Genomic DNA, 24,533 nt, shown 5'->3' on the forward strand with positions numbered 1-24,533 from the left:
ATATTAAAATGACGAGAAATAAGCGAAACCTGCTCGAACGCAGTGGGAATAGGCAAACCTTCCCTAAAATACGTAACGCTTCACGCAGAGTCGCATTTTTTTTTATTGCAAATTATGGCAAATTAAAAATTTCAAAACATTTGTGTTAATAGAGTATTTTCGTGTAGAGGATTAAATGTTTAATCTTTATTTTAGGTTAGGCAAAGTTTCGCACGAAAAACGAGTTCAGGTTGTTGTCTATTCTGTGACCAACTAGGTCACTGCGAACCAGTGATACATCCCCATAGTTCTTCATGTTTTCGAAACGTCGGTAAACTCGTCGGGGGGCGGTGGCCCATTAACGCATTTTTTTGTAGTACGTAAATCTAATATTTCCGCAAGTCGACTTACCTAATAGCAAAAAAGACGCAAACCACACTGCAAGACGGGATCGAGTAAGATGGTAGGGTAAAAAAAAACTCACATTTTCCACGTTTTTTTTTTATTGTCTTTATATCACACAACAATTCTAACACATAAGTCATTTTCGATTCACTCATATATCACGTGACATAATGGCAATGGTTTCTACGGTTTCCTTGACATTATTTTAAAAATGTGACTTTCTTCAGGTCGGCGATATTATTGTCAGAATAAATCACTATTACTATTTCTCAGTATTTAAAAACCGCGTCTAAGTAAAATTAAAATTCGGAAGCTTTGTGCGTGGCACTAAGTGCGAACGAGAAATCACTGCCTATTTTTAAAAAAAAAGTATATCCACAAAACACTTAAGTTAAGGACATCCTTGCCTATATTATTTATATAAATATAAATATATAAATAAATATATAATATATCAAATACAGATTATAAACGCTTAGTATCGATGGCAAGTCGAAAACGGAAATCTATACGCACGTTACTTTTTACGGTAAAAGCGAATTAAGAAAGCGAGAAAATCACAGAATCTGTCTCGCACCTCTTCCGACTGCAAATAGCCGGTCCAGTTTGCCATGACGGGCACAAGTGATTCTCACGCCCTTAAAAAAGGAATCCAAACAAATTTAAACGGGGAAGGCGCCTGCGCAGATGATAAAGTGACGAGTCTCAACTGAAAACCGTGCTGAAAAGCCTTGTTCCCGCAATACTTTCCAAAGTGCCTACGGTGCAATTTTTGGCGGCGTTGTCAGATGGTGCTCAGTATCGTTAAACTTTGAGGACACGTCTAAATAATGTAATCTGCACTTCGACGCTACGGAGTATTAAAAGTAGAGTAAGTCAAAGGGTGATCAGATGATTTATCACTCCGTATAATGGGTGCATAGATTATATAGATATGATAAACATATGTTTAATTAATACACCATACAAATCCGGTAGCGCCTATTACCAACATAATTCTACAACATTCTTTCGCATTTCTGTCAAAAATTATTTATTTATCTGATATAATAGGAATTTCACTTTTACAACCACCCTTCCATTCCAATGTTTGAATATGCAGGAGCAAAACCTAAGTAAGCCTTAAGTGTGAGTCGTTAGTAAAATTTAGTAAATGATAATTTTGTTGAGTCGTCAGCACTGCTATTAATTACACTGGTCTGCAAAAAATTTTTTTTTCTCTCCTTCTTGTTTTCATGCATGAATTCATACAAATATACAAATAAGTACCACACTTAGGTTTTTAATTTAATATTTATTTCATCAAAAAACAATATTATTAATGTATAAATTATGATTTTTTTTCGAGAATCCTCGTGTAGAGATCCAAAATATAGCTTATAAGCTGTTTTAACCAGATCGGCCATGACATGTCGCTGGGTTTTTAGTATGTATTCGCCACATATGTAGCAAAAACAATCTGAGGAATTTTTACAAGTCTGTGACGTTTAGTAACCTAAAATCACATAAAATTAATTTTAAAACAACTTTCAAACTTCTATTTTATATTTATTGGCACTACTTTTACTGGTATATTACTACAAATCACATTTAAATCGTCATTTATATAAAACGTGACCCCTAAAAAAGAATACCCTCAATAAGTAATATTATATTAACTGCCATCGAATATTAATCGACACCTGTGTGGACAAATTCCCTCTGTAAAATGTACATCCAGATCTTTTAAAAACAAGGCGTGTTGTACATATTTCCTAAAAGTGGCTACGTCGCAAAAATCTTGTCTCGTATCGATTGCGGAATAACAGGAATTGCATATCAAAAATCTAGGATTGTTTACTGAACACTTTGTGCATCAAATAGCAAATGGATAAATTTTGCAAAACAGGGGCTACTTCCGAAGTTTCAACGATTTATTTATGCCTGTTCGCGTGTTCTTGCAAACTTCAAGTGGCAGTTTTTCAACCGCAAAACAAAAACTAACCATTTAACGTTTTTTAAAATTTATTTGTATTATTCATTTATTTAACATTAACATTAAACATTTTTCACAACATGGATGGAGTCAAAGCAATTTCCATTTCCTATTAACGCAATATATCACATTCTTGACATTATTTTATAAACAAGACAAACCAACCGATATACTCTGGAACCAAACCCAATTTTCTGCATCAATCTTAACCATATTCAACGCTTTTTATTTTCAAATGTTCATAAAACGATGCGAAAACATGTTTTTTTTTTAATACACTGACCGGCAAAAAAGAAATGTACAGGACGTCCGATTTAAGAGGGGCTTCTCTGGGAATGTTATAAAAAGTAAAAAGATCTTGAATTTTCTTGTATTATTTCAATACCGGGTGGTCAAATATAGTATTATTTTTTAATGCAACACCCTATAGTTCATTACATTTCCAAAATATCTTCGAGAATAATCACCTTTCTCAGACAATATTGAAAATTGAAATATTTTTATCGAATACGCGGTATCGCGACGTTTCGCAAATTGTTATTTCTCTCAATTTTTTAAAATCAAACACCCTATATATTCTTGCAGTTTCCGGCTTCATTCTGAAAGCGTTTCTAGTATTTTTTATGAAATTATTTGAAATACATTTGGAGGCATTATTTAAAATGGCGAATTTTATTTTTAAAGAGGTTTCAAAAGTTAATATGCAAGGTAACAAAAACCTGTCCGCCTTAACCTAAATCCCGAAGATATTGGATCACAACGGTGCATTAGAGACCGATAAGTAGACAGTTGCATTAGTCTTATTACTTCACCACCCTGTATGTAATTGAGTGACAATTGAAGGATCATTTTACTAGAACCTATTTTTGTAGTATTTTTTTTTTTATGACACTCATCGATTTCGAGAATATTTAAACCTGCCACCCTGTACATTATAAACCTGAAATTTTGCAATTAAGGTTAGTGAATAGTCAAAACTAAACTCACTTTGTCAACCCACTTTTCAAGATGCTGCAAAGGTGGACCAACTTCTTCTAATTTCAGGCGAGAAGACCTGGTAATTTTGGTATATAGTAGTTTCTTTGTTGCCAGCTGAAAATCTACGTGGTAGCATTTCGACGTCATGAAATTGGGTTAAAAAATCGATTTTTTAGAATTATGTACAAGTAAGTTCATTCCTTGGATGGGATACCGGGTTAATAAATACAGAGTGAGGTTAGGTCCTTTTTTTTTAGTTATTCTTCCGCCAATATTTTTCGACCCTTGGAATTGATCAGCGGATAAGTCAAAAACGTAACATTCTGCTTATTTCTGCAAAGAAAATTACTTATTTGAAGTTATAAAGCGTCGCTTATGAAAAAAAAATCACTTTTGAGAGTCAATATTAAATACATACCTCAAAAACGGTAAAACTCAGCTATAGGATGTTATACACGAAATATACCTAAATTCTTCCAAGAAATCGTTTTAATCATTTAAAATGAGCAAGCATCTTGAAAATATTTTCTGCGTGCCAATAAAAAGGACAAATAATTTACAAAAAAAAACGAACTTCAGAAATACTTTACTTTTAAATTACTTTATATAAAATATAGGTAATATTGAACGTGTTAAGAAATATATAAACCCTGAATTTTTCAGATTAGAGAAATCTAAATTGTTCAATATGTTTCGAAATAATATTCAATAAATAAAATGAAACAGTCTGCAAGATTTCTTAAACGGTGAGATTTTTAAATCATTGTCCGTGACAAAAATACTTTTTATTTGGAAACACCAATAAAGCTTAAACTTACTTTACTTATTTACTAGTGTATAAAACATTTAAAAAATATACAAATATCTTATCATATATATAAATAAATACATATTATAAAAGCTCAAAAACTATGAACATAAGTCTTGACAGCACATCAAATGAAACAGAAGATAATAAAAAAGCGAAGCTCACTTTTTACCGTAAACCTGTTTGGAATCTTCTATAAATTCCATGAGATTTCTCGACATGTGGTAAGGTCTGGCCATGCCGTCGTTCATTAGGGCGTCCTCGCAATAGCATATGAAGATAGTGTCGATGGTTGTCTGGAAAGGGACAAAGTCCTACCCATAGTAAAAAAATTTTTTTTTGAGTTTTAATGGCACCTACCTCGAACACGCCGAAAGTGACGATTACGACCACGGCCGATACCAGGCCTACGATCAGATACGCCCATATCGCGCTGACGTTAGTCACCGGGCTCTAGAAATTCCGTTTATTTTCACTACAATTAGCAAACTCCGTTGTGAGGTAAGATAATTGGATGTTTTATTATTCCTGCTGGGTTTTTTGAGGCTAAATCTTTTGATAGCGGATACCTTATGAAATCATTTTACTAGTTTATCATTTATTCAAATAAGTAGAGTAAAAATTTCATGCTGATGTTTATTGATAAACTTTTTAAAATAGTTAATTCTTGTTTGACATATTGTTCCAGTGCAGGTTGCAGGAATTTATATATAAAAAAGGGCTTATTTTTTTGGGTAATTATACATATCCACAGAACAAAAACCGAGTCGTAAGATATAACCGGCGCCTGTGGTCTGTGATAGTTTTAGCGCAGTCGGAGCAGTCGATGGCTAATTCAAATGCGAAGTCATAAATTTGGGATGCGCTTGTTCACTCTTTGGTTTTTGCGTTGCAATGGAAAAAAAAAAGGAAAAACAACTTACGGGCCAGACGGCTAACAATCCGGAAACGCACTGCAGGGTGACGATCACGACGAGGAGTTGGGCCATGCCCAGGACAAAATCCCCGACGAAATTGATCGAAATCACGTCGCTAATGTTCGACAGAATCAATTTCGCGGCCCTCTTGCCCGATCTCACGAAAGGCTGACCGTGCATCGCTATAATAAAAATGAAACGCCCATATGATTTTAAATTTACTAAGCCCGTTTGAATATAACTTCACTGCGCCGCACCCACCTGTGACGATATAGGCGTTCTTCGACAGAAACTTCAAGAATGCTTCAATTGGATCCACCAGACTTTTCACTACGGCCCTAATCCTCTCGTTTTTGATTAGCCATAAAATTAATTGCTTAATGATGGTTACGATACTCAAAATCAGCGAACCGAGTGCTACGGTGCCTAAATGGTACTTGAAGGCGCACTTGAAGCTCGTCCAAATAGGGTGTCTGAGAAAAGCCTTATCCCTGAAAAATCCGTTCGGGTCAATTTTCGGGCGGAGGCGCCAGGTTTAGGATCCTACCTCGTGAAGTACCACTTGGCGACAGCGCCGGCTATTACCATATACTGCAGGCCCGTAACGAACTGGGTCAACCAGATGTAAACGGCGCTATTTAGAGCGATCGCCACGATCATGGCGGGATGCAGTTTATACCGATAAACGTCGTAATCTACTCGACTCAGGTAGCCGGAAGATGACATGAATAACGTCAGGATGGTAAACGTCAACGTCAGCAGCACCAAAACGATCACCGTCTGAATCATAAACAAACTTTAATGATTTCAATGCCAAAATGTTACAAAACTTAAACTTAGTTAAAGCAGCTGGAAGTGTAAATATGTGTAAATTCCTACCCTATTCCATCCCTCTACTTACGACCAAAGGTATAGCGATGAGTCCGGGCATGGCGAACACGGCCTTGGTCGTCTCCTTGAGCAGAGCAATAACCAGCTGGATCTTCTTTCTGCACCAGATGAGAACCGCGAACAAAATCACGGTCAGGCAGGTAACGACAATGGAAATAATAAGCACGGTGCGTTTGTCTTCCTCGGTCACACCGCTGCCGACTTCTAGACTTGCATAAGAATACCTGTGAAGACGGTATGATTAGAAACGAGTAATAGTAATATTAAAAACTCAATAAAAAAAGTACCATAGGAAGGTGGTCACAGCGGCGAGAAGCAGAAGACAGCCTCCCAATATGCCCCATACGGCAACGGCGACCGCGTATCGAAACAGGAAGAGCATGCCCATAGAAAACACTAAAAAAAAAGGATCTTAACAACAACAACCCGGCAGTTGGGAGGGAGGAAACTCACAAACGGACAAAGCGCACGAGATCAAAATATGCCAGACCACGCTTTTCAGGTATTCGCCTACATTACCCGTTTGCTTTTCTAGCTCCTCGAATTCGGACGATTCTTCTTCCCTCGTACAGATTCCGAATACTGGTGTGCTGCAAATGTGCGTTTTGGTTAGAAACAGTTTTGCCGCACATTACCTGCAAAAATCGGCAAGACGAGAATTCCTTAAATTCCCATCTTAACATTTCATTCCCAAAGGTGACCTTGGGAATTATCTGTATGCCAGTGCGCATGATTAATTGTCTAAAACTTGTTTCTCACAGCTGCAAAAACCTTATAGCTTGTAACTTGCTTATCGACACGCTGCATAAGTGAACATTTTATAATAATCATTTTTCACGTTTCTGGGTTTTCTTCAATAGCATTTATGACAGCTTCCTCTATCTGAACCGTTCTTACTGTTCTTGGTCTCCTTATAAGAGCAGCGGGCCTCTTAAAAGCACCCGTTTCTCCAAGTCTGGAGTGAATATTAAGTAAAAGTTGTCTGTTATTCTATTCACAAAGAGCATATCTGCCATTTCACGGTTTGTGCAATTTTATTCATAAGTTTGACAACTGTCATGTTATTGTTATAAACAAATGAATTACTGTCGCTTAGCAAGGCCCACTTTGGCTCTTTAAGTTTTTTTGACTAGTAAACTGTCGATTAAATTGCAGTTTGTTTCTTAAATTTTCCTATGAAATTGCTAGTTTGATTAAAAAAAAAATAAATATAAAAATGATGATGTAATAGCAAGTTTTAATAAATCAAAAAGCTAAAAAGAACTGCGTGAATGCTAAATGGAAATCATAAATGTCGTCGCAAAACGAGATAAAAAAGACATGGCGGTGAAAAAAGAATCACTAGATTATTACAAATTATTTATTTTTGTGGGCACTCGTTATAGCATTACACGTGCCAGATTGAATGGCGATTTTAAAAATTATTTTTGTTTTCAGAAAAAGCAGTGACGTGCCATTTTTTTCTTTAAAAATATTCATTTCAAACCACGTACGGACGCCCCAAAAATAAAAATGAATTATATGAATTTTTTGTCTTAAAATCACGCAAGGAATAGTTTCTTAAAGCGTACTTTTTTAACACCCTGTATAACATGCTTGATCTATTTACCTATCTGCTTGAGATAATAAAAAATTTTATTATGTTATTTTATCTCAAAGCCCAAAGAAAAATACAATGTAAATGGTATGAAAAATATTTACTTACTAATTCTGTGCACAGGTTGTAACACATGTACCTCCGCTTACAGAATCTTCATCATTCAAGCTCGTGTTGTACTGCAAATATCTGAGAAAGCAACGACACAGTAGGGCATAGTAGAAACTAAACGTAGAAAATTTAAAAAACAGGAAAAAAAGTTAAGAAAACGAGAAAATATTGATACCGGTAAATGGGATTATCGCGAGAGTTTCTTCTCTGACGAAAAAATAACGAATTTGAAAAAATGATTTAGTTATTAAATTCGTTAAATTAATTAGTAATTAATAAAAGAGTCGCAGCTACCACCGTTTTGACTTGTTTGTCTATTCAGAACAACCCAGTATACAACGTATTTAATATATCCATTAGGCCCGTTTGAGGGGAGAATTCGTTTTGTTGCCAGACACAAACTGGACGTTTGTTAATAAACTGCACTGATTTAAGATCGCCACGTAACACTTGCAAAAAATAACTATTTCTCTTACGGTTTGCCGGTAAAATCCAACCCGGAACAATCGATACCATCGTAATGGTAATTATTGGCGCCGCAGATGTTTCCGCAATTGTCGTATCCGAAGATTCTGCGAATGTCCGAGTAGTATAGCGTGTACACCAAAAACGGGAGCTAAAATTTAATTAACAAAAAAAAAGAACAAAAACGCAGCGCGCCTTACAAGCACAGCAACGGTCGCTATCAAAGCGACGCCCCATTTGCGGTTGGTGGGACGCCTTTTTTCCGGTCTCTCTGGGATATCGACCTCGAGCAACGAAGCCTCTTCCTTCGGGACCCGCTTAAAGGTCGCGAGCTGCAACGGAAACTGAGTGAATTAAAAAATACATTGAGAATTTGAAAATGTCTTGCCTCTTGCGGCTGCATGGAGCTGGTCAAGTTGCCCATAATGAACGCACGCAATTTTCACGCCTCTACAAAAAACTAATCTAGAAGGCGCCGGCGGGTCTCGAGAGTGTACGTAAACTTATAAAGTGCACAGTGCAGTTTCGCGGCGTTGTCGGATGGTGGATATTATCGTCGAAAATAAGCAACTGTGATAATATGAGGCTATTTATAGATCTAACGTTTAAACCAGATTAAAGTGACATTAGATCGAATTATTAGTTAATCCCTCATGTTTGTCTCTCGATTGATATAATAATTTGTACTGTAAAACCAACGCAGGTAAATTTTTTTGATCGAAGACAATGAAGACAATGAATTCATTATTCCCTTCTTTAAAAGGATAAATTAGCTCTGCACAGACGTCAACGTTAAGATTTCGATATAAAACAGTAATAGTTTAAGAAAAAATGAACGGTTTTTTCGAACCTAGAGGAAAGTTTTTTTTGCTGTAACACAATTTTACATGCAAAGAGCAAGATGGAACAGATGCTGAACGAGTACTAAAGAGTAGTATATTATTTCTGATAAAATTTGATATTGATTTTTAAAAAAAAAATAAACAAATTACTTACGGTTTTGTTGTTTACGTCCAACCAGAAAAAACAACCTTGTAATCAATGCGCTAAATAAGTAACATCGTTCTATCGTGCAAAATTTATTGATTGATTATTATATCGGAAACTCAATACTCGTAATTTTACAACCGCTGAATAATTTATGCAAGAGCGTGCTCATCCGGATTCCAATGTTTACATTTGAATATATATATTAATTACATATCCATGGGCATAAAAAATGTCTAAAAAATGCGACATTCCAATGAATCTGGATACAGAAAATACGAAAAAAATTCAAGAGACAAAAAGTTGCATTTTCACTTGCAGAAAAAAAAAAGATTGGCGGGCCTTGTTTTGTCAAGTTCGATATGGTGCCCCCGGGATATCACCGCAATTTATAATCTTAATTTAATTAATCATGAGTCTCTTGTCACAACAAAAAACACCATGAAACTTCAATAAAATTGAAATTAAAATGCGCATGCGCGGTTATTTGACATCTCGTTTTTAACCAATAGGACCTGATGCTCAACATCCAACATGGGCCGCTGACAGTTCGTCAATTCGACAGGTTTCAGTTTATGGCATAATTAATTGTATGTAAATGAGGAAAAGTGGGTGAAATGCATACACGTGTGAAAATACCGCCTAAGGGTGTAATAGTTTTAAGGTAATTACAGCTACCTAATCGCTATCGCAAAATACATTTTTTTTTTATTAAAAATGGAGAGAAAAATATTGGCCTTCAGAATGAGAGACACTATAGACAATAAATCAATGTACCTATGTTTGATGTAATATTATACCTTCGTTGTTGCTTAATCCCATGCGGAAGTTTTGAATTTTTAATGAGATTTCAATATTTTGTTTGGTCAAAAAGATTCATAAATGATGGAGGTGAAAACTAGCCGCCTCATCATTTTTAGTAAATGAAGACAGGAAATTTCGACAGTTGTCAATTAATTAATATCTCACGTGATCAATGTTCATGTTCCTATTGTATACTGTATACTATAAATAAAACTTTTAGAGTTGCGGTAGCATCTGCAGCAGGAAATATTAGTAAACAAAAAAATCCTAAAATATTCGAAACCACATAACCGCGCAGAGTTTTATACCAAACACGATGCATTAAACAATTAGTTTGTAGTAGAAAATGTCCACATGCAACTCACCCAACGTTTACTCGGATAAATTCAAATCTACAAACACGAAAGTTAACCCCAAAAACTAACGCCACAGTTATACATTACACGGTAAATGACGTCAGCGACGAATTCGGAGATAACAACACAAAACCATACACGCCGCTTCTCAGGCAACAACGACGTCACGTGCACAACGCCATTTTGAACATTTGAATTTGAGCGCGAACACAAAATTTTTACTGTTAATAAAAACTAACCTAACAAAAGGCTTTTCTTTTTTGATGGAACCATTGCACATGGCGGACGTTGCTCCTGCTCGGTTCTAAAAAATCTGTAGAAATCGGTTGAAATTAGAGTCGTTTAAAGAAAATTTTGTTTTGTATATTTGTTATCTGAAGCGATAGAGGCGTAGTGCCTATAATTTTGAGAAATAGCGTTCGTTTTACGCGGATGTATACGAATTTGTGATGTGTTTCCGGATGTCTTGTACTCACGCTGGTAACCAGTCCGGATGGGATCGGATATCCCGTATAAGATAATTTCGGGACGCGTTTGAAGAATCGGTCGTCATTTTATGACAATTTATTTAGAAGTTGTTCCCGTTTTTTCTATATGTTAATCAACCTGGAGGTTGATGGATTGGTCCAGGCCCTTCTTTAAGGAAGGCATTCTTCAGGATTTTTGTCTATGTTATTGTCGTAAGCTGGCCGAGTGACTTAATGCAATCGTGGCCATTAGAAGTAAAACCCAATCTAACCTAACAAAAATTTCAAACTAACGTGTTCATTTTTATGTTTTCTGTCGTGTTCGGTAGATCGGACGGAAAAACCAAACAGTAGTTTTGTAATTTACCCAACTCCCAAGGCTTTTCTTCAAAAATTGAGCTGAGGAGGCTTTTACTTGATGAAAATAAGAACTGAAAGTTCAGATCTTCACGAAAATATATATTTTTACATGACAACTGTTTCCACAACACCGTGCCTTGATAAAAAAAATCTGAGCTTTTCTTCAAGTCGTATGTTGAACGCAAAAGGTAAAAAAAATGAAAATTTTCTAAAACAGGCTTTAATATAAAACACACAATAAAAAAGACGGAATACAGGAAAATGGCATACAAATTGTGGGATGTTAAAAAACCCTCGAAAAATTCGTTTGAGATTCAATAAGGCTCAGCCTTGAATATTATACACCATAAGTCTTAAAAAAATAAGAATATAAACTGACTAATCTACGTAGATCTTGCTTCTCACTCTTCTAGGCGTTCATACAAAAATACATCTAAAATAAAAATGTAGGTACTACAAAAACTACATAATACACTAAAGCTTTTGCACAACATGGGAAACTTGGTACGGTTTTTCATGGTAATAACAAGAATTGCGAAAAAATCTGAAGCCCTTACTTCAATTTTAGAACTATAAAATCGATATACTGGTTGGCCCGACTTTAACAGTCAATTTATTAGGTCGCAAATTACACCTTTGCGCTGATGTCGATGTTTACTTGCAAATTTGCAGTCGCAATGTATAAATAGCAGAAGTTAGAGGGAATCAAATACGGATTTCGTCCAAGGAATGAATAATTGGTTAATTGTATTACTTTTTTGACAATTTTGTATTGAGAAAGCCAATGAAAATGAAAAATCCAGATTTTTTAATGATCCCCAATCATAACTTTAACAAGATACATTTTGTAAATTCACTTCTTTGTCCTCCTGTGTCAGCAAAAGTGTCGTAAAGGCTATTGCATCTTTTATGGGTAAGTTTCACTTCTCCAACCACTGCAGAGCGTAGGCAATATATAAAAAATCAATTTTGAGACATTTCTTGGCTTGTTTTAACGAAAATAATAATAATAATAAGGATATTTTCTGATCAGAACCCAGTAAAAGTTTTGCGCGAAACCAAAAATATAAGTATTCGTGCCAGGTAAGTCATAGACTAATCTTTAGGCCTCTCCGGTCTCTTTGTTGTCCGGTGCTGCTTCGAATTCGAGCATTTTTTTCGAGTTTTCCACAAATTCCATCAGGCCCCTGGACATGTAATAGGGGTTTGCGCCGCCATCGTTCTTTTCGCAGTCCTCGCAGAAGCACAAAAATATAGTGTCGATCGTCATCTGAAAATTGTTTTTTGCAAAAAAATGGTAAACAATCCCTCAAAATGTTGAGAGCGTTTGTATTCTTTAGGTTGGCGAAACGAAATTAAAAATCCGAGAATCTATAGAATAAGCAACCTGCGCCAAAATTTCCCGGCCTGAATATGAAAGAAACAAAGTAGAGTAACAATTTTTTATTATTTGTCAATATAATCCCACACAAATGAGCTAAGCTAGAGCCTTTTTCGAATGTCAAAAATAATATCAATTAAAACGACGCAAGACTTCAATTTTTTTTCCGCAGCCCACTAAGACAAAGTTTTATCGTGATACTAGGGATGCATCTATGTCGGGTCGGGAAATTTTGGCGCTAACCTCGTAATAATCCTAACCCCGACTCATTTAGCTCCACCCCTTCAAATAATATATAACCAGTTTAAGCTCTGAAGAAGCCAACAGGATGATTGGTGAAACGTGAGCAAGTTTGATTTATAAAAAAAACCGACGCAGAAGGAATCCAGGACTTTTGTAGACGGTATTTATGGCAGTAGCCTGTGGAAGTTTCTTTGAAAAATCAATTTCACAAGAGTTGAAAAAAAGGTAATGTGTAAGTTAAGGAATATTTACAAGTAGTGTGAGGTGACAATCGGCGAAATAAAGGTATGCTAAGTTGCTCTTGATTGGTTAAATTTGTTGGAAAGTTATACAAATCTAAACGGGTTGGGTAAGAAAAATCCAGTATGTTGATAGACATTTTTTGACAATTCGGACGTATTTGAACTTTCTTCGAATGAAAAAAATAATTGCAACAAAATAATAACTATTTTTGAAAACTTAGAAATACATTGAAATAATTCATTTTCATTATTATCTTGTTTCGCTGTTAGTGAATAATGAAATAAATCAAATAAAAACATTGAGTCTGGAAAAGAAAAATTTGTTCCCGAATATAGTATCGGGCCGTAAAAGTAACGCGCAAAAGATCTACAAACTGTCAACTGTCAAAACTTGACGTTTAATGAACTAAGCGTTACCACTCACCTCGTAGACGGTCATGAAACAGTGCGAAATGAAATACGCGAACAAGCCGGCCAAAGTGACCGGCACCCACAGATGTTGCAACCCTTCCTTGACCTAAAATGAAAACCAAACATAGAGCTTTCCAGAGGGCAGCTCGCTCACCTTAAGCATTTCGATGCCGATCAGAACGGTCGCCACCACAACCAGAACTTTGCCGAGGAACAGTACGAAATCGCCCACGGAATTAATGGCCACCACCCTCAGGGCGTTGGACGCGAGCTGTTTGAAAGCTTGCTTGCCCGCTTCGCAGAAGTTGTGACCATAGATAGCTGAACGCGTCAAAATTATTATTATATTTACATGAAATTTTGGAACTGGGGGGTTTTCTGAGATGAGGAACAAGAAATTGCAAATAAATGTACTTTAGTCTTGACTTTGCTGCGACTGTTTTTATTAATTAAATTAATTTTATCAATTTCTAAGCAGAAAAATCTAATATTATTTTCCCTCGGAAACTATGTTATATGAGTGTTGTTATGATCATTTAGGTCAAAATAAAATTGACCAAATCTATGGCCCGAACTATATTGAAGAAACTTCACAACTTCAACAGTGTATTCAGCAGATAAAAATAACTAACGTACAAACTTATATCCTCATTTCGGAGGGAATAGGGAAATAGGAAGTATTATTGCCAGTTTTTTATAAAAAAATAGATAAACTTGTTTTTGTGTGACTAGTGGAGTTCATGAGGCCGTTTTAATTAATTTAAGTAATAAAAAAAGGTGGTACGCATTAAATTTGGATACCCTAATCAATTTTAAACGAAAATGGCTTTTTTTCGCAATATTTGAACGATGTACTTCCGAAATGAACCATTTTAGTTTATATAAGTTTATATGAACTTTTTCACTTATTTTTATCTGTTGAATACACTGTTAAAGTTTCTCCGTTATAATTCCGACGTCCCTGTGCATATATATATATATATATATATATATATATATATATATATATATATATATATATATATATATATATATATATATATATATATATATATATATATGATGACACTATATTCCGGGATATCATCCGTTCGCTCGTTGAACTCCGACTGGAATCCTGCAAATCTTGCATCCGACTGGAATCCTGCAAATCTTGCATCCGACTGGAATCCTGCAGACGTTTCGCCAAAATCTCACTTGGCATCTTCAATGCTCGCGCTCCGAAAACACTTCGAACACTGTTTTCGGAGTGTTTTCGGAGCGCGAGCATTGAAGATGCCAAGTGAGATTTTGGCGAAACGTCTGCAGGATTCCAGTCGGATGCAGGATTTGCAGGATTCCAGTCGGATGCAGGATTCCAGTCGGAGTTCAACGAGCGAACGGATGATATCCCGGAATATAGTGTCATCACATTTTTCCATCCGTGAATCAATACGTGAGAATATATATATATATATATATATATATATATATATATATATATATATATATATATATATATATATATATATATATATATATGTTTCTACCCACGGAATCTGCAGTTTTAAAAATATAAACGATTATTGTTCTGGCCCTAGTAGTATTCAAATACCAAAAAAAACGTTCTATTAAATAGACAGAAAATATCAGTGATGCAAAGGAATAATACAAATGGTTGCCTAAAACTTTTGTATTTAAACTTTTTTCTCTTATAATAAACTCTTTGGGTAGGGTGCAAGAAGCGTTTGGGTCATTATTAAAGCCAAACCATATATGTTAACGTAGCCATACCGATTTCGATGTAAGCGTTCCTAGTCCAATATTTCAAGAAATTCTCGAAACAGTACAGGCAACACTGACAACACTTCCACGCGCATCGGACGCAGTCGTTGTCTTTAGCGCGCAGCCGCTTCTCTAGGGCTGTCAGGATCGCCCTCAGCAGTTGCACCAAAGCGATCAGGAAAGAACCGATCGCTACCGAACCCAAGTGGTACCTGGACAGCAGGTACATGCTGTTGGATATCGGAGAGTCCAATCTGGATTTTTCTCTGGAAAAAAAAAAAATATATATATATATATATATATATATATATATATATAAATATATCACTGTGTTCGAAGTGTTTTCGGAGCGCGAGCATTGAAGATGCCAAGTGAGATTTTGCCGAAACGTCTGCAGGATTCCAGTCGTAGTTCAACAAGCGAACAGATGATATCCCGGAATATAGTGTCATCATATATATATATATATATATATATATATATATATATATATATATATATATATATATATATATATATATATATATATATATATATATATATATATATATATATATATATATATATATATATATATATATATATATTGTTTTGATAAAAACACGATATTGGTCCCTTTAATCAGTCATAATCGAACTGACCTTGTGACATAATCTATTGCAATTTTGACAGATGTCAGATCACAGAAAATACTATTTTTCGATACCCCGAATATTTCCGTTCAGACAATGAATTCTTCATTCTTCGTCAATTAACTCACCGAGTAAAGTACCACTGGGAAACGGCACCGGCAATGACCATGTGCTGACACCCGATAATGTACTGTACCATCCAGAGTAGTCCGAAAAAGTTGTACCACCTGGTGAACTTGATCCAGCCGTTTTTGCGGTAGGAAAACACGTTGGCCCTCTTCTCGGTCAGATGTCCGGCACTCTCGATCCACAAGCAGAAGTAGAAAAAGAGGAATATGACCATCGCGAGGCAAGCAAACGTCTAAAAAAAACAAATGGCAATCGTAGGCCCGGAGCGCGGGAAACAACTGTATAGCCGCCCCGGGATCATAACAGAACAAACAAAATTCAGCTAAAAAAAAACAAAAACAAGGTAATACTTTAATTTGTAAGAGATTTATAAAAATTAAACAAAGTATTTGCATTTACCAAAAGAGGCTCGAAAAGAAGTCCCGGCATCGCGGCTATCGCCTTGCCCGCCTCCTCGAAAAGCTGCACGACCAGCTGGATGCGTTTTCTCATTACGATTATCACCAACAGGACCACGACAGTGACGACCGTTGCGATTATCGCGAATATTAAGTAGGTCGATTTTTTTCTAGCCTCTATGTCCGGATCGACGTTGATGTTGGTCGGGTCGGCGTTCTTCCAAAGCACCCTGAAATTTCTCGGCGTAACGTCTAGGAGGTCATCACCAACTTCATCAAAAATCAAATTTTATTTTTATTTGAAACATTTTTGCAGCAACGTTTCAAAAAATACGTGTCGCATTACCATAGTATAACGGTTGCCAAGGTGCAAGCTACCATGACCCCGATCAGTACTATCCACACGACATAACCGACCAAATATCGGAATAGTACCAGGATGACCAACGAAAACACTGAAAAATAACGTCACGATCAATGCAACGGCGGACAAACAAGCCGACGACGAAGATTACCCAAAGATATCGCGCACATCAGGCAAAATTCCTTCCAGCATAGGTTAAAATCTTCCGACACTTCCTGAAACGGAAACAGGCGCTACATCCGGAAAGCCAAAGCGCGGAAAACACTTACTGCGAAGAAATCTTTCAGACCGGTTTTCGAAAAGAATTTTCCGATGGTCGTTTGGTTGTGAAAGGGAAGGCATCTGTTGAGTATCGCCTTGCTGAAAACGTTACAGGCGCCCCAATAAAGCAGGAAAAGTAAAAAAAGGAAAAGAACTAACAAAATACCACAACAACACCGTGTCTTTATCAATTATCAATGTCCCATTTTGTTAATCTCGTTGGCTTCCAATAAATTTAATTTTCTACTTTTTGTTTCTGTATGTAAAATATCCAAATTGTCATCAAAAATGTGTTTTTCTGTGTTTAAGTGTGCAGCATAATTACAATCTAGACTATTGTTGGTCAATCTTCAAAACTGCCCAGCAACGGCAACATCGCGAGCACCGTAAAAAAAAGGTTGCCTGCAAAAAAGGGATCGGCGCTGCCGACACTTAAGAGAGACAACCCGTGCTAGCAAACGTTAAGCTTCGTCATTCATTTTCATATGTTTTTTCCTTTTTTTTGTTAGTTGTAAAAGTTTGTTAAGTTGTAAAAGTTAAAAAATAAAGTTATCGAACAAGAATCAGCGCAGCAAATAACGTGGACCTACGTTAAAACCCACCAATTGTTTTTAAACGCTCTTTTATGTTCGTTAATGCGTTTTTTGAAGGATCTACCTGTTCATCCAATATCAATTTTAGACACCTGATTTTTAAAAATGTTCCTATTGCGTGAAAGCTATTTTTAAACCACATTTTCCCCTATGTGTGCAATTGTTTTAAATTGGTCGTGTTCTTTATTAGGTTTCGGATAAATAGAGTTTACTGTTGTCTGGGTTTGTTTTTTATTTATAATTTTATCGATAATGGACGGATTGCAGCCGTCGTTCAGTGCAATTTCTTTAATGATATCCAGTTTTTCGTTGTAATTTTCTGTTGAGAGTGGCGTATTAAGAAGTCTATGTATAAAAGAGTGAAATGCATTTTGTGGTTATGTGCGACTGTGTCCGTGTGTGGTGAATGTTTGTGGTAAATCGAAAAGTTTAATTTGTTTTGCGTTTTCGTAATAGTTAAGTCTAAAAAATTATACTATTATGTAATGAGTTAATGTAATTTAAAAAAGAATTCAATTGTCTGTCCGTTACAACAAAGCAAGCAAAGACATCATCCACGTGTCAATACCACCATAGAAAACTTTTACTTAAAGACTAAGTGGGTTTCCCATAATCAAACCTTCCTTAGATATGTTAATCTGTCCATTAAATTAAAAAAAATGGTCTACATCTACTAAATCTATCAAATGTATTGCTTAACGATCAATTGAACATAAATACCTCTCCATTATTAAAGTAAAATTCTCACAACAACATTAATCATGGTCTTATTGTCATTTTTCGGTATATATAGTAGCAGTAAATATTACATTTGATAAAGACACCGGGTTGTGAAAATCTGAACTTTTAGTTCATATTTATTTTGTTAAATGGATTTTTATCAAGTAAAAGCCACCTCAGTTCAATTAATAAAAGAAGTACCAGTTTTCAATGAGATGTAACTTTATATTAACACTGAAGCGTCAATAGCATCTCGTTCATCATTATTATGACATCCAAATTTGAAGAAACTTTGAGTTCTTCATTTTTGTTAGATATTTTTTGATTTAGCATTTCCAAAATATTGGGATGCCAAAAGGAAAATTTTAATAATTCTTTTTCCCTTTTCCTTTTCATTTTTGCGACGTTACGACGATCGGTCCGAGAATTTAAAAAAATCGACCGAGTTTGTACTCACTAGCCCTCGTAATTGCTGCAATTGCTGACGCACAGCCGGTCGAATTTTGCAGAATTGTCTTTTCTTAAAATCAAATGGTACCTAAAACCGGAAGAGAAGAGTGTTAATCCGCTCTCTTGCTATCGTGATCCGCTACTAACTTGCCCAACGCGTTCGGGGTAGTTCTGTAGCACTCGTCCAGCGACTTGTTGAGATTCATTAACGTCTCCTGTTTTCCACATATCCGGCCGCAATTGTCGTAACCGTTCACTATTCTTCTTATGTCTCCGTAAAAAATACAATATCCAAGAAAACATAACTGGAACGAGAATCGTGTCCTCAATAAACACTAACACGAGGTCATTAGCAAAATAGGTTAAATGTTAGAATATTTGATTAAGAGCGTCGCTCCAACTAAATGCAAAAAAAGTCCAGATCACTAAATCGATACGTGATATAAAATTTTGAAAACAAACGCCCAAATAAGCCAAAAAATAATAAAATCGAATTCAAATCCACCGATTGTCTATTGTACCTGCTTATATCTTGTTTGAGGGAGGCCGAGCTAAATGAGAGACATAAATAAACTCAGTCCCAGGTGACAGGTAAAGACCTGAGTCGCGGTTGTTAGGTTGTTTATAGATGATTTCTATCGACAATTTTATTTATGTCCGGCTTCATGAGTGTGTTGGTCCACAGCTGACGAGTTTGATTGTCTTTTTATAATGTTCTTTGAGCCTAGTTGATATTTTTCGCCCGATCTCTCCAATGTACTCTTTGCCTTATATGTATGGAAAATACTGTAAAACTTTTGCATCTTTTTTTTTCTATATGCTTAATTGGGCTCATCTCAAATTCGGATATGCACCCATTTTCCGGCCGAGAAAAATTGACCGATAACAATTTTTCACTCACACAACACCCAACGGCTCCCGGTGGGAATCGAACCCACAACCTCCGGCAAGTTGGAGTTGGCAGGTCAACGCCTTACCAACCAAGCCATCCTCGGTTCACTTTTAGCATCTCAAATGGAATTTTGTCTTTGTTTTGAATGTAGAGTGGCAAATGTAGGATTGCTTTCGGCCTCGTTGCTAGTGGAAGGTTGTGGTGAAGTGAATGTGAAAATTATTAGAGAGAAGATCAGAGGGAAGGTTAGTGTTTGGGCCGGATGGTGATGTGACAATGCATTAAAGTAACGGTACGAATGCGTAGGTTTTCTGTAAACAGAATGATCCATGGGAGTTTATTATTAGTTTCTAATTCAATGATAAAACGTATGTTCGGGTGTACAGAGTTTAAATGTCTAAAAAAATCTACTTGAGACTCAGTCAAGCTCTGAAGCAGCCAACAAGCTGATTGGCGAAACGACGCACGAGGAATCCAGACGCTTTGCAAAAATGGAAAAACATTTTATACTCCTTTAGTAAAAAATTATTTGAAATATTTTTTTTATAATTTTTTAGTTCCATCTAAGAGCAAATTGCACTATTTTGACAATACAAGTTTTCACTTTCAGCATATACTGTTTTGTTAAATTAATTTCACATTATACCGTTTTTCTCATAGATATATAATAACAGTGTTGCCAGTGCTGAAGATCGAGGGTTTTGTTACGGATACACGATACCTACACAATATTTTTAAATATCCACTTCAATGTAAATTAGAAACTTAGTTTGATATACGTCAAGCAAATGTCTTGCTAATATTTCGTTAAAGCTTGCCCATAAAATAACAAATAGCATACGTCAATACATCTGCCTTTACTTATTTTGTTGTGAGAAAAGTGACGTTTTGACGATGAAAGGCAGCGGATGTGGTTTGCGCTATCTCTAAAAGTGTGTCGAGTTAGAATTGAACTATTTGTGATATAATTATGAACATCTCACACGCTTCATTGCCCCTCCTGGGAATTATTGTCTCCCACCTTGCGCGGTTACCATAGCGACCATTCGTATTTGGGAACACCATATAGCTATAAGATAATATAGTGGCCCTACTACGGTAAAAAGTGATGGGTCGCAGGTGGCTATATTTTCGTAGAGGTGTGGATCTTTTGCACATACGTTACGCTCCAACTAACTGAGTTGCCACATTTCCGTAATTTTTCTGAAAAAATTGACTAACTATGATAAGAACGCAAAATGAGTCTCTGAAATCTGAATATAATTGGCAACGCCGAACTAGAACTGCTATTGCCAGAGACTACCAGCAAGTAGTCTGTGCCGTTGTTGTTTACATTTTTGGTGGTTATGATTCTCTCCATACCTTTTTCGTGTTTTTGCGAAAAACCTGTTGTGTTTGTGGTCAAAACTGTAAGGAAAAAAATGTGCCTATATACGGGTAAGTGTGTACAAGTCAATTTAAAAGGGTTTCTATAGTCACATTTCGTGAATTCGACTTTATTTACATTTTCAGTAGAAGTTTATAAAAACACACTGTTTGCTTCGATTTACCGGCACAAATTCGGGAAAAATTAGCTGGTCGCTTTGTCGCTAATTTTTTCAACAACACTTTCTACACCTTAATTCCAATTTTGCTTGAAAATTTAATGGTATTTCGACATATTTTGAGAAATTACTGCATCCAAACATTGACGACCTGCCAGCGGCCATGTTGGTTGATGGAAGCCGCAAGGCCTTATGGGTAGAACGTGAGAAAATGCAATTAGAGCTGCTATTGGTTAAAAACGAAATTTCCAATCTCGCTCGCGCGCACATGGACCAGACCTTCTCAAAATTTTATTACATAGTTGCTTCACAAGTTCCTGTACTATTAGCATAGGCACGGCCTCTATATGTCTAGTGGCTATATGGGGAACACTCTAACATTCACCCCACCGGTCTCTTGCCAAAAATTTGCATTTAGTTAGACCGTCTGTGGGTTTGTCCAAAACTGTTGTACCCGGGTTCCACGATCAAAATTGTACCAATAAGATTATTGACTTGCTACATTTACAAATATGTTTTGTACGGCCCTGTCTTCTAGGCATACCGGTGATAAATTAAAATTAAACGAGGTTTAAGGCGCAAGCGGGTTTAAAGGTACGTGTTTTAATTTAAGTAAAATAAAAATAAATTTTAATAAATAAAAAATATCCGAAAGGCGTTGTTTTTCGTAAATTCGTGTATCGGAGTGATTTTAGTTTGGTTTGGTTCAGTTACTTTGCGTACGCGCGATTTCTCACTTACCAGCCCTATCAGGAAAGTGGTGAAAACCAAAAGGAAGCACACGTCCGTGGTTGTGCGATTTTTTGTGCGTGCCGGTTCCATTTTGTCGTCCGACGTCGATCGACTTCGGTATTTCGAATACTCTTCACTCTACAACAATACCGGAAGGTGCACAAGATCGCCCGTTAACCGCGACTCCAAATATTCGAATTAAAAACGCATTTAACGAAATTACATCGGTCCACTTTCATCAGTCGCCGGACATACGCGACAGAAATGTGGGACGACGTGCGGCGAAAGAAAAATTGAAACGGATTTCCCACGACGTCGCACAATACCAAGCGATGCCGCGAAACGTATATCGTCGCGCACTCGGTCTGCATGAGCATTTTTTAAACCATTAAGCTCACTCTGAAATAATACAAATGCCCCTGGCGAAGGCTATACGAGTGAATCATTATGCGCGGTGACGTGACGCCACTGGCCGAGCGATCGCACTAAATAAAAGTATGACGTGTCGAATTGACGCTATTAACATTTTGAAGTTGTTGGTTTCTTGAATGGTGTCGGCAGGGTAAAAAGAATGAAGGTAAAGTATGTTCATAGATATAAGAAAGTGACTAACTGATACGAATTAAGGGAAGACCCGGGCAAGCTGTAAGAATGAGATATGGCCGAACAGGTCAGTACTTTGCTTAGGATTTAATTATTTGGGGTTTTGTTAGAAAATATAATAAACAATATTTATTATTATATTATTTGGTCACTTTCTTATATCTATGAACAGACCATACAGCTATCATTCTTACAATGACATATAAAATACATATTTTTTAGATTTTTTAGACACAAAACCAGACATTGTTCAAGTCTCAATTCAATGTATACCAAATTATCCCAAGACCAAAATTAAAGTAACAAATAAACGAAATTCGATTCAATTCAATATTGCGCACAGTTTATAATACATTAATTATTAAATATTGTCTTCAATCAAGAAAGAGTGAGGGAGGAGATTCATACTTTAATTTAAAATAGAATGTAGCACGGTGTAACTTAAATCAATTTTTCATAATACTTACCATTTAATTAAAAAAAATCTTAAAAATACCTATTGTTGTATTTGATATCGCCAGTCAGTTTGGATACAAAATACGATTAATTTAATCAAACATTGATTATTTAATCCTTTAATTGTTCGATTTTACGGGTTTTAATGTAATATATGTGAATTACACTAATGTTTTTAAATCGTACCAATGATTTTGAAGATGTGGGCTTTATCACTGACCGCCTCGATCTCCAGATTTAAATGTTTTGGATTATTGTGTCTGAGGATATCTAAAAGAATTAATCTACACTACCCCAATACAGAACACCGAATGTCACGAGAAATAATCCAGGCATATTAAAGCCTATTAGGGACTCAAGGATGCGTAGCATATTAAATCGCAAGGTTGACAACTTTAACACTTATAACCTACAATATAATATGAAAAAAATTACTTAACTGTTGCTGTTTGCTATTTACAATCTTAATTGCAATAATTTCAATAAATAAGCAACAGAATAAAGTATAATTCTTCGACTAAACGTAATTTAATATTGTGATCAGATTGGGGTTTAATAAAAATATATTCAATATAAATTATAATTTTAACTGATAAATATAACAATTAGATGCATTATTTATACTCAAGAGTTTGTCTTACTTACATATTCACTTAAATCAAAGCTTTAAATAGCAGATAAATTTAAATTTTAGCAACAAAAATAACATTAGATATAAGTTCGTTTTCTTTATCAAGAGTGGCCAATTTTTTGCCTTTAAGTATATAAAATAATATACAGCGTTAAGACAATAAAATAAAAAATTCGATGAATTTAATAATAATTTTCCAAAATTTTGAACATTTCCAATTTGCATCATCAAAGAAGTTCTCAAAAATTCTTCAATCTTGTGAAAACTCGTTTTATTTTTAATTCATACTATGTATTTCTGGTAGCTTTGGCGACACAAACGACGCCACTGGAACCAGGTGTGTAACTGCGTGTAGTCTTAATTAAATTAATAATTAGCAGTAACTTACGGCAGAGGGCGCGACCTTGTCGCTCGAACCTAGTACCCCGCCCATGGGAATGATTTACAGCGATCGGCCCCATGGAATCCTATATATAAAAAGCGGAATACATAGATTTTTTGATAATCGCAATATTTTTCCGCATCCGCCAACAATTCGCACAACGCACTTACCCCGAATACAAAAATGGTATCATTATTGTTACACGTTTTTAGGGCTCAATTTGCTTTATATGCGACTCGTGAACATATTTGTAGTTAATATTCAAAGCGTTTTATTTTTCCCGGAAGTTAAACTAGCGTGGGAGTGTGTTAGTACGGACATCATTGGAGTCGAATACAAGTGATAAATACAAACAAAACAAGGGCTCGTACACACGTATTTAAATTCATACTAAACAAAGGGGGTTGCTAGGGGTTACAATTTGGCCCTAACCTACATGTTAAGCGAGAAACTACTTCTACTAGTAGCTGCTACCCAATTAACGAAACAAATGAAAATAATGGTAAATGCATAGCCACCAAAATACACAAAAATATGTTTTGGAGTGGATATGAATAAAAATAAAAAAAATAATTATATTAAAATTAATTTAACAAAATTATAAA

At 35.7% G+C, this 24,533-nt stretch overlaps 1 protein-coding gene across 1 annotated transcript; it reads right to left on the reverse strand.

The window, feature by feature from the left end:
* Window positions 1–1,993: 1,993 nt before the first annotated feature.
* On the reverse strand, window positions 1,994–24,393 carry LOC132698686 (choline transporter-like protein 1). The gene is given in 26 exon segments (XM_060664879.1): window positions 1,994–3,670; window positions 4,311–4,441; window positions 4,506–4,598; window positions 5,069–5,244; window positions 5,324–5,553; window positions 5,610–5,842; window positions 5,964–6,177; window positions 6,241–6,349; window positions 6,407–6,543; window positions 7,659–7,739; window positions 8,138–8,277; window positions 8,327–8,458; window positions 8,515–8,568; window positions 12,209–12,370; window positions 13,391–13,698; window positions 15,151–15,407; window positions 15,902–16,134; window positions 16,302–16,530; window positions 16,647–16,755; window positions 16,816–16,879; window positions 16,934–17,024; window positions 18,696–18,776; window positions 18,836–18,993; window positions 21,866–21,994; window positions 23,935–24,013; window positions 24,099–24,393. Coding segments are annotated over 25 exon segments (3,672 nt in total). The 5' UTR covers window positions 23,980–24,013; window positions 24,099–24,393; the 3' UTR covers window positions 1,994–3,594.
* Between the last annotated feature and the right edge of the window lie 140 nt (window positions 24,394–24,533).

This window comes from Cylas formicarius, unplaced genomic scaffold, assembly GCF_029955315.1.
Source record: "Cylas formicarius isolate icCylForm1 unplaced genomic scaffold, icCylForm1.1 PGA_scaffold_2__14_contigs__length_35257938, whole genome shotgun sequence".
Lineage (NCBI taxonomy): Eukaryota > Metazoa > Arthropoda > Insecta > Coleoptera > Brentidae > Cylas > Cylas formicarius.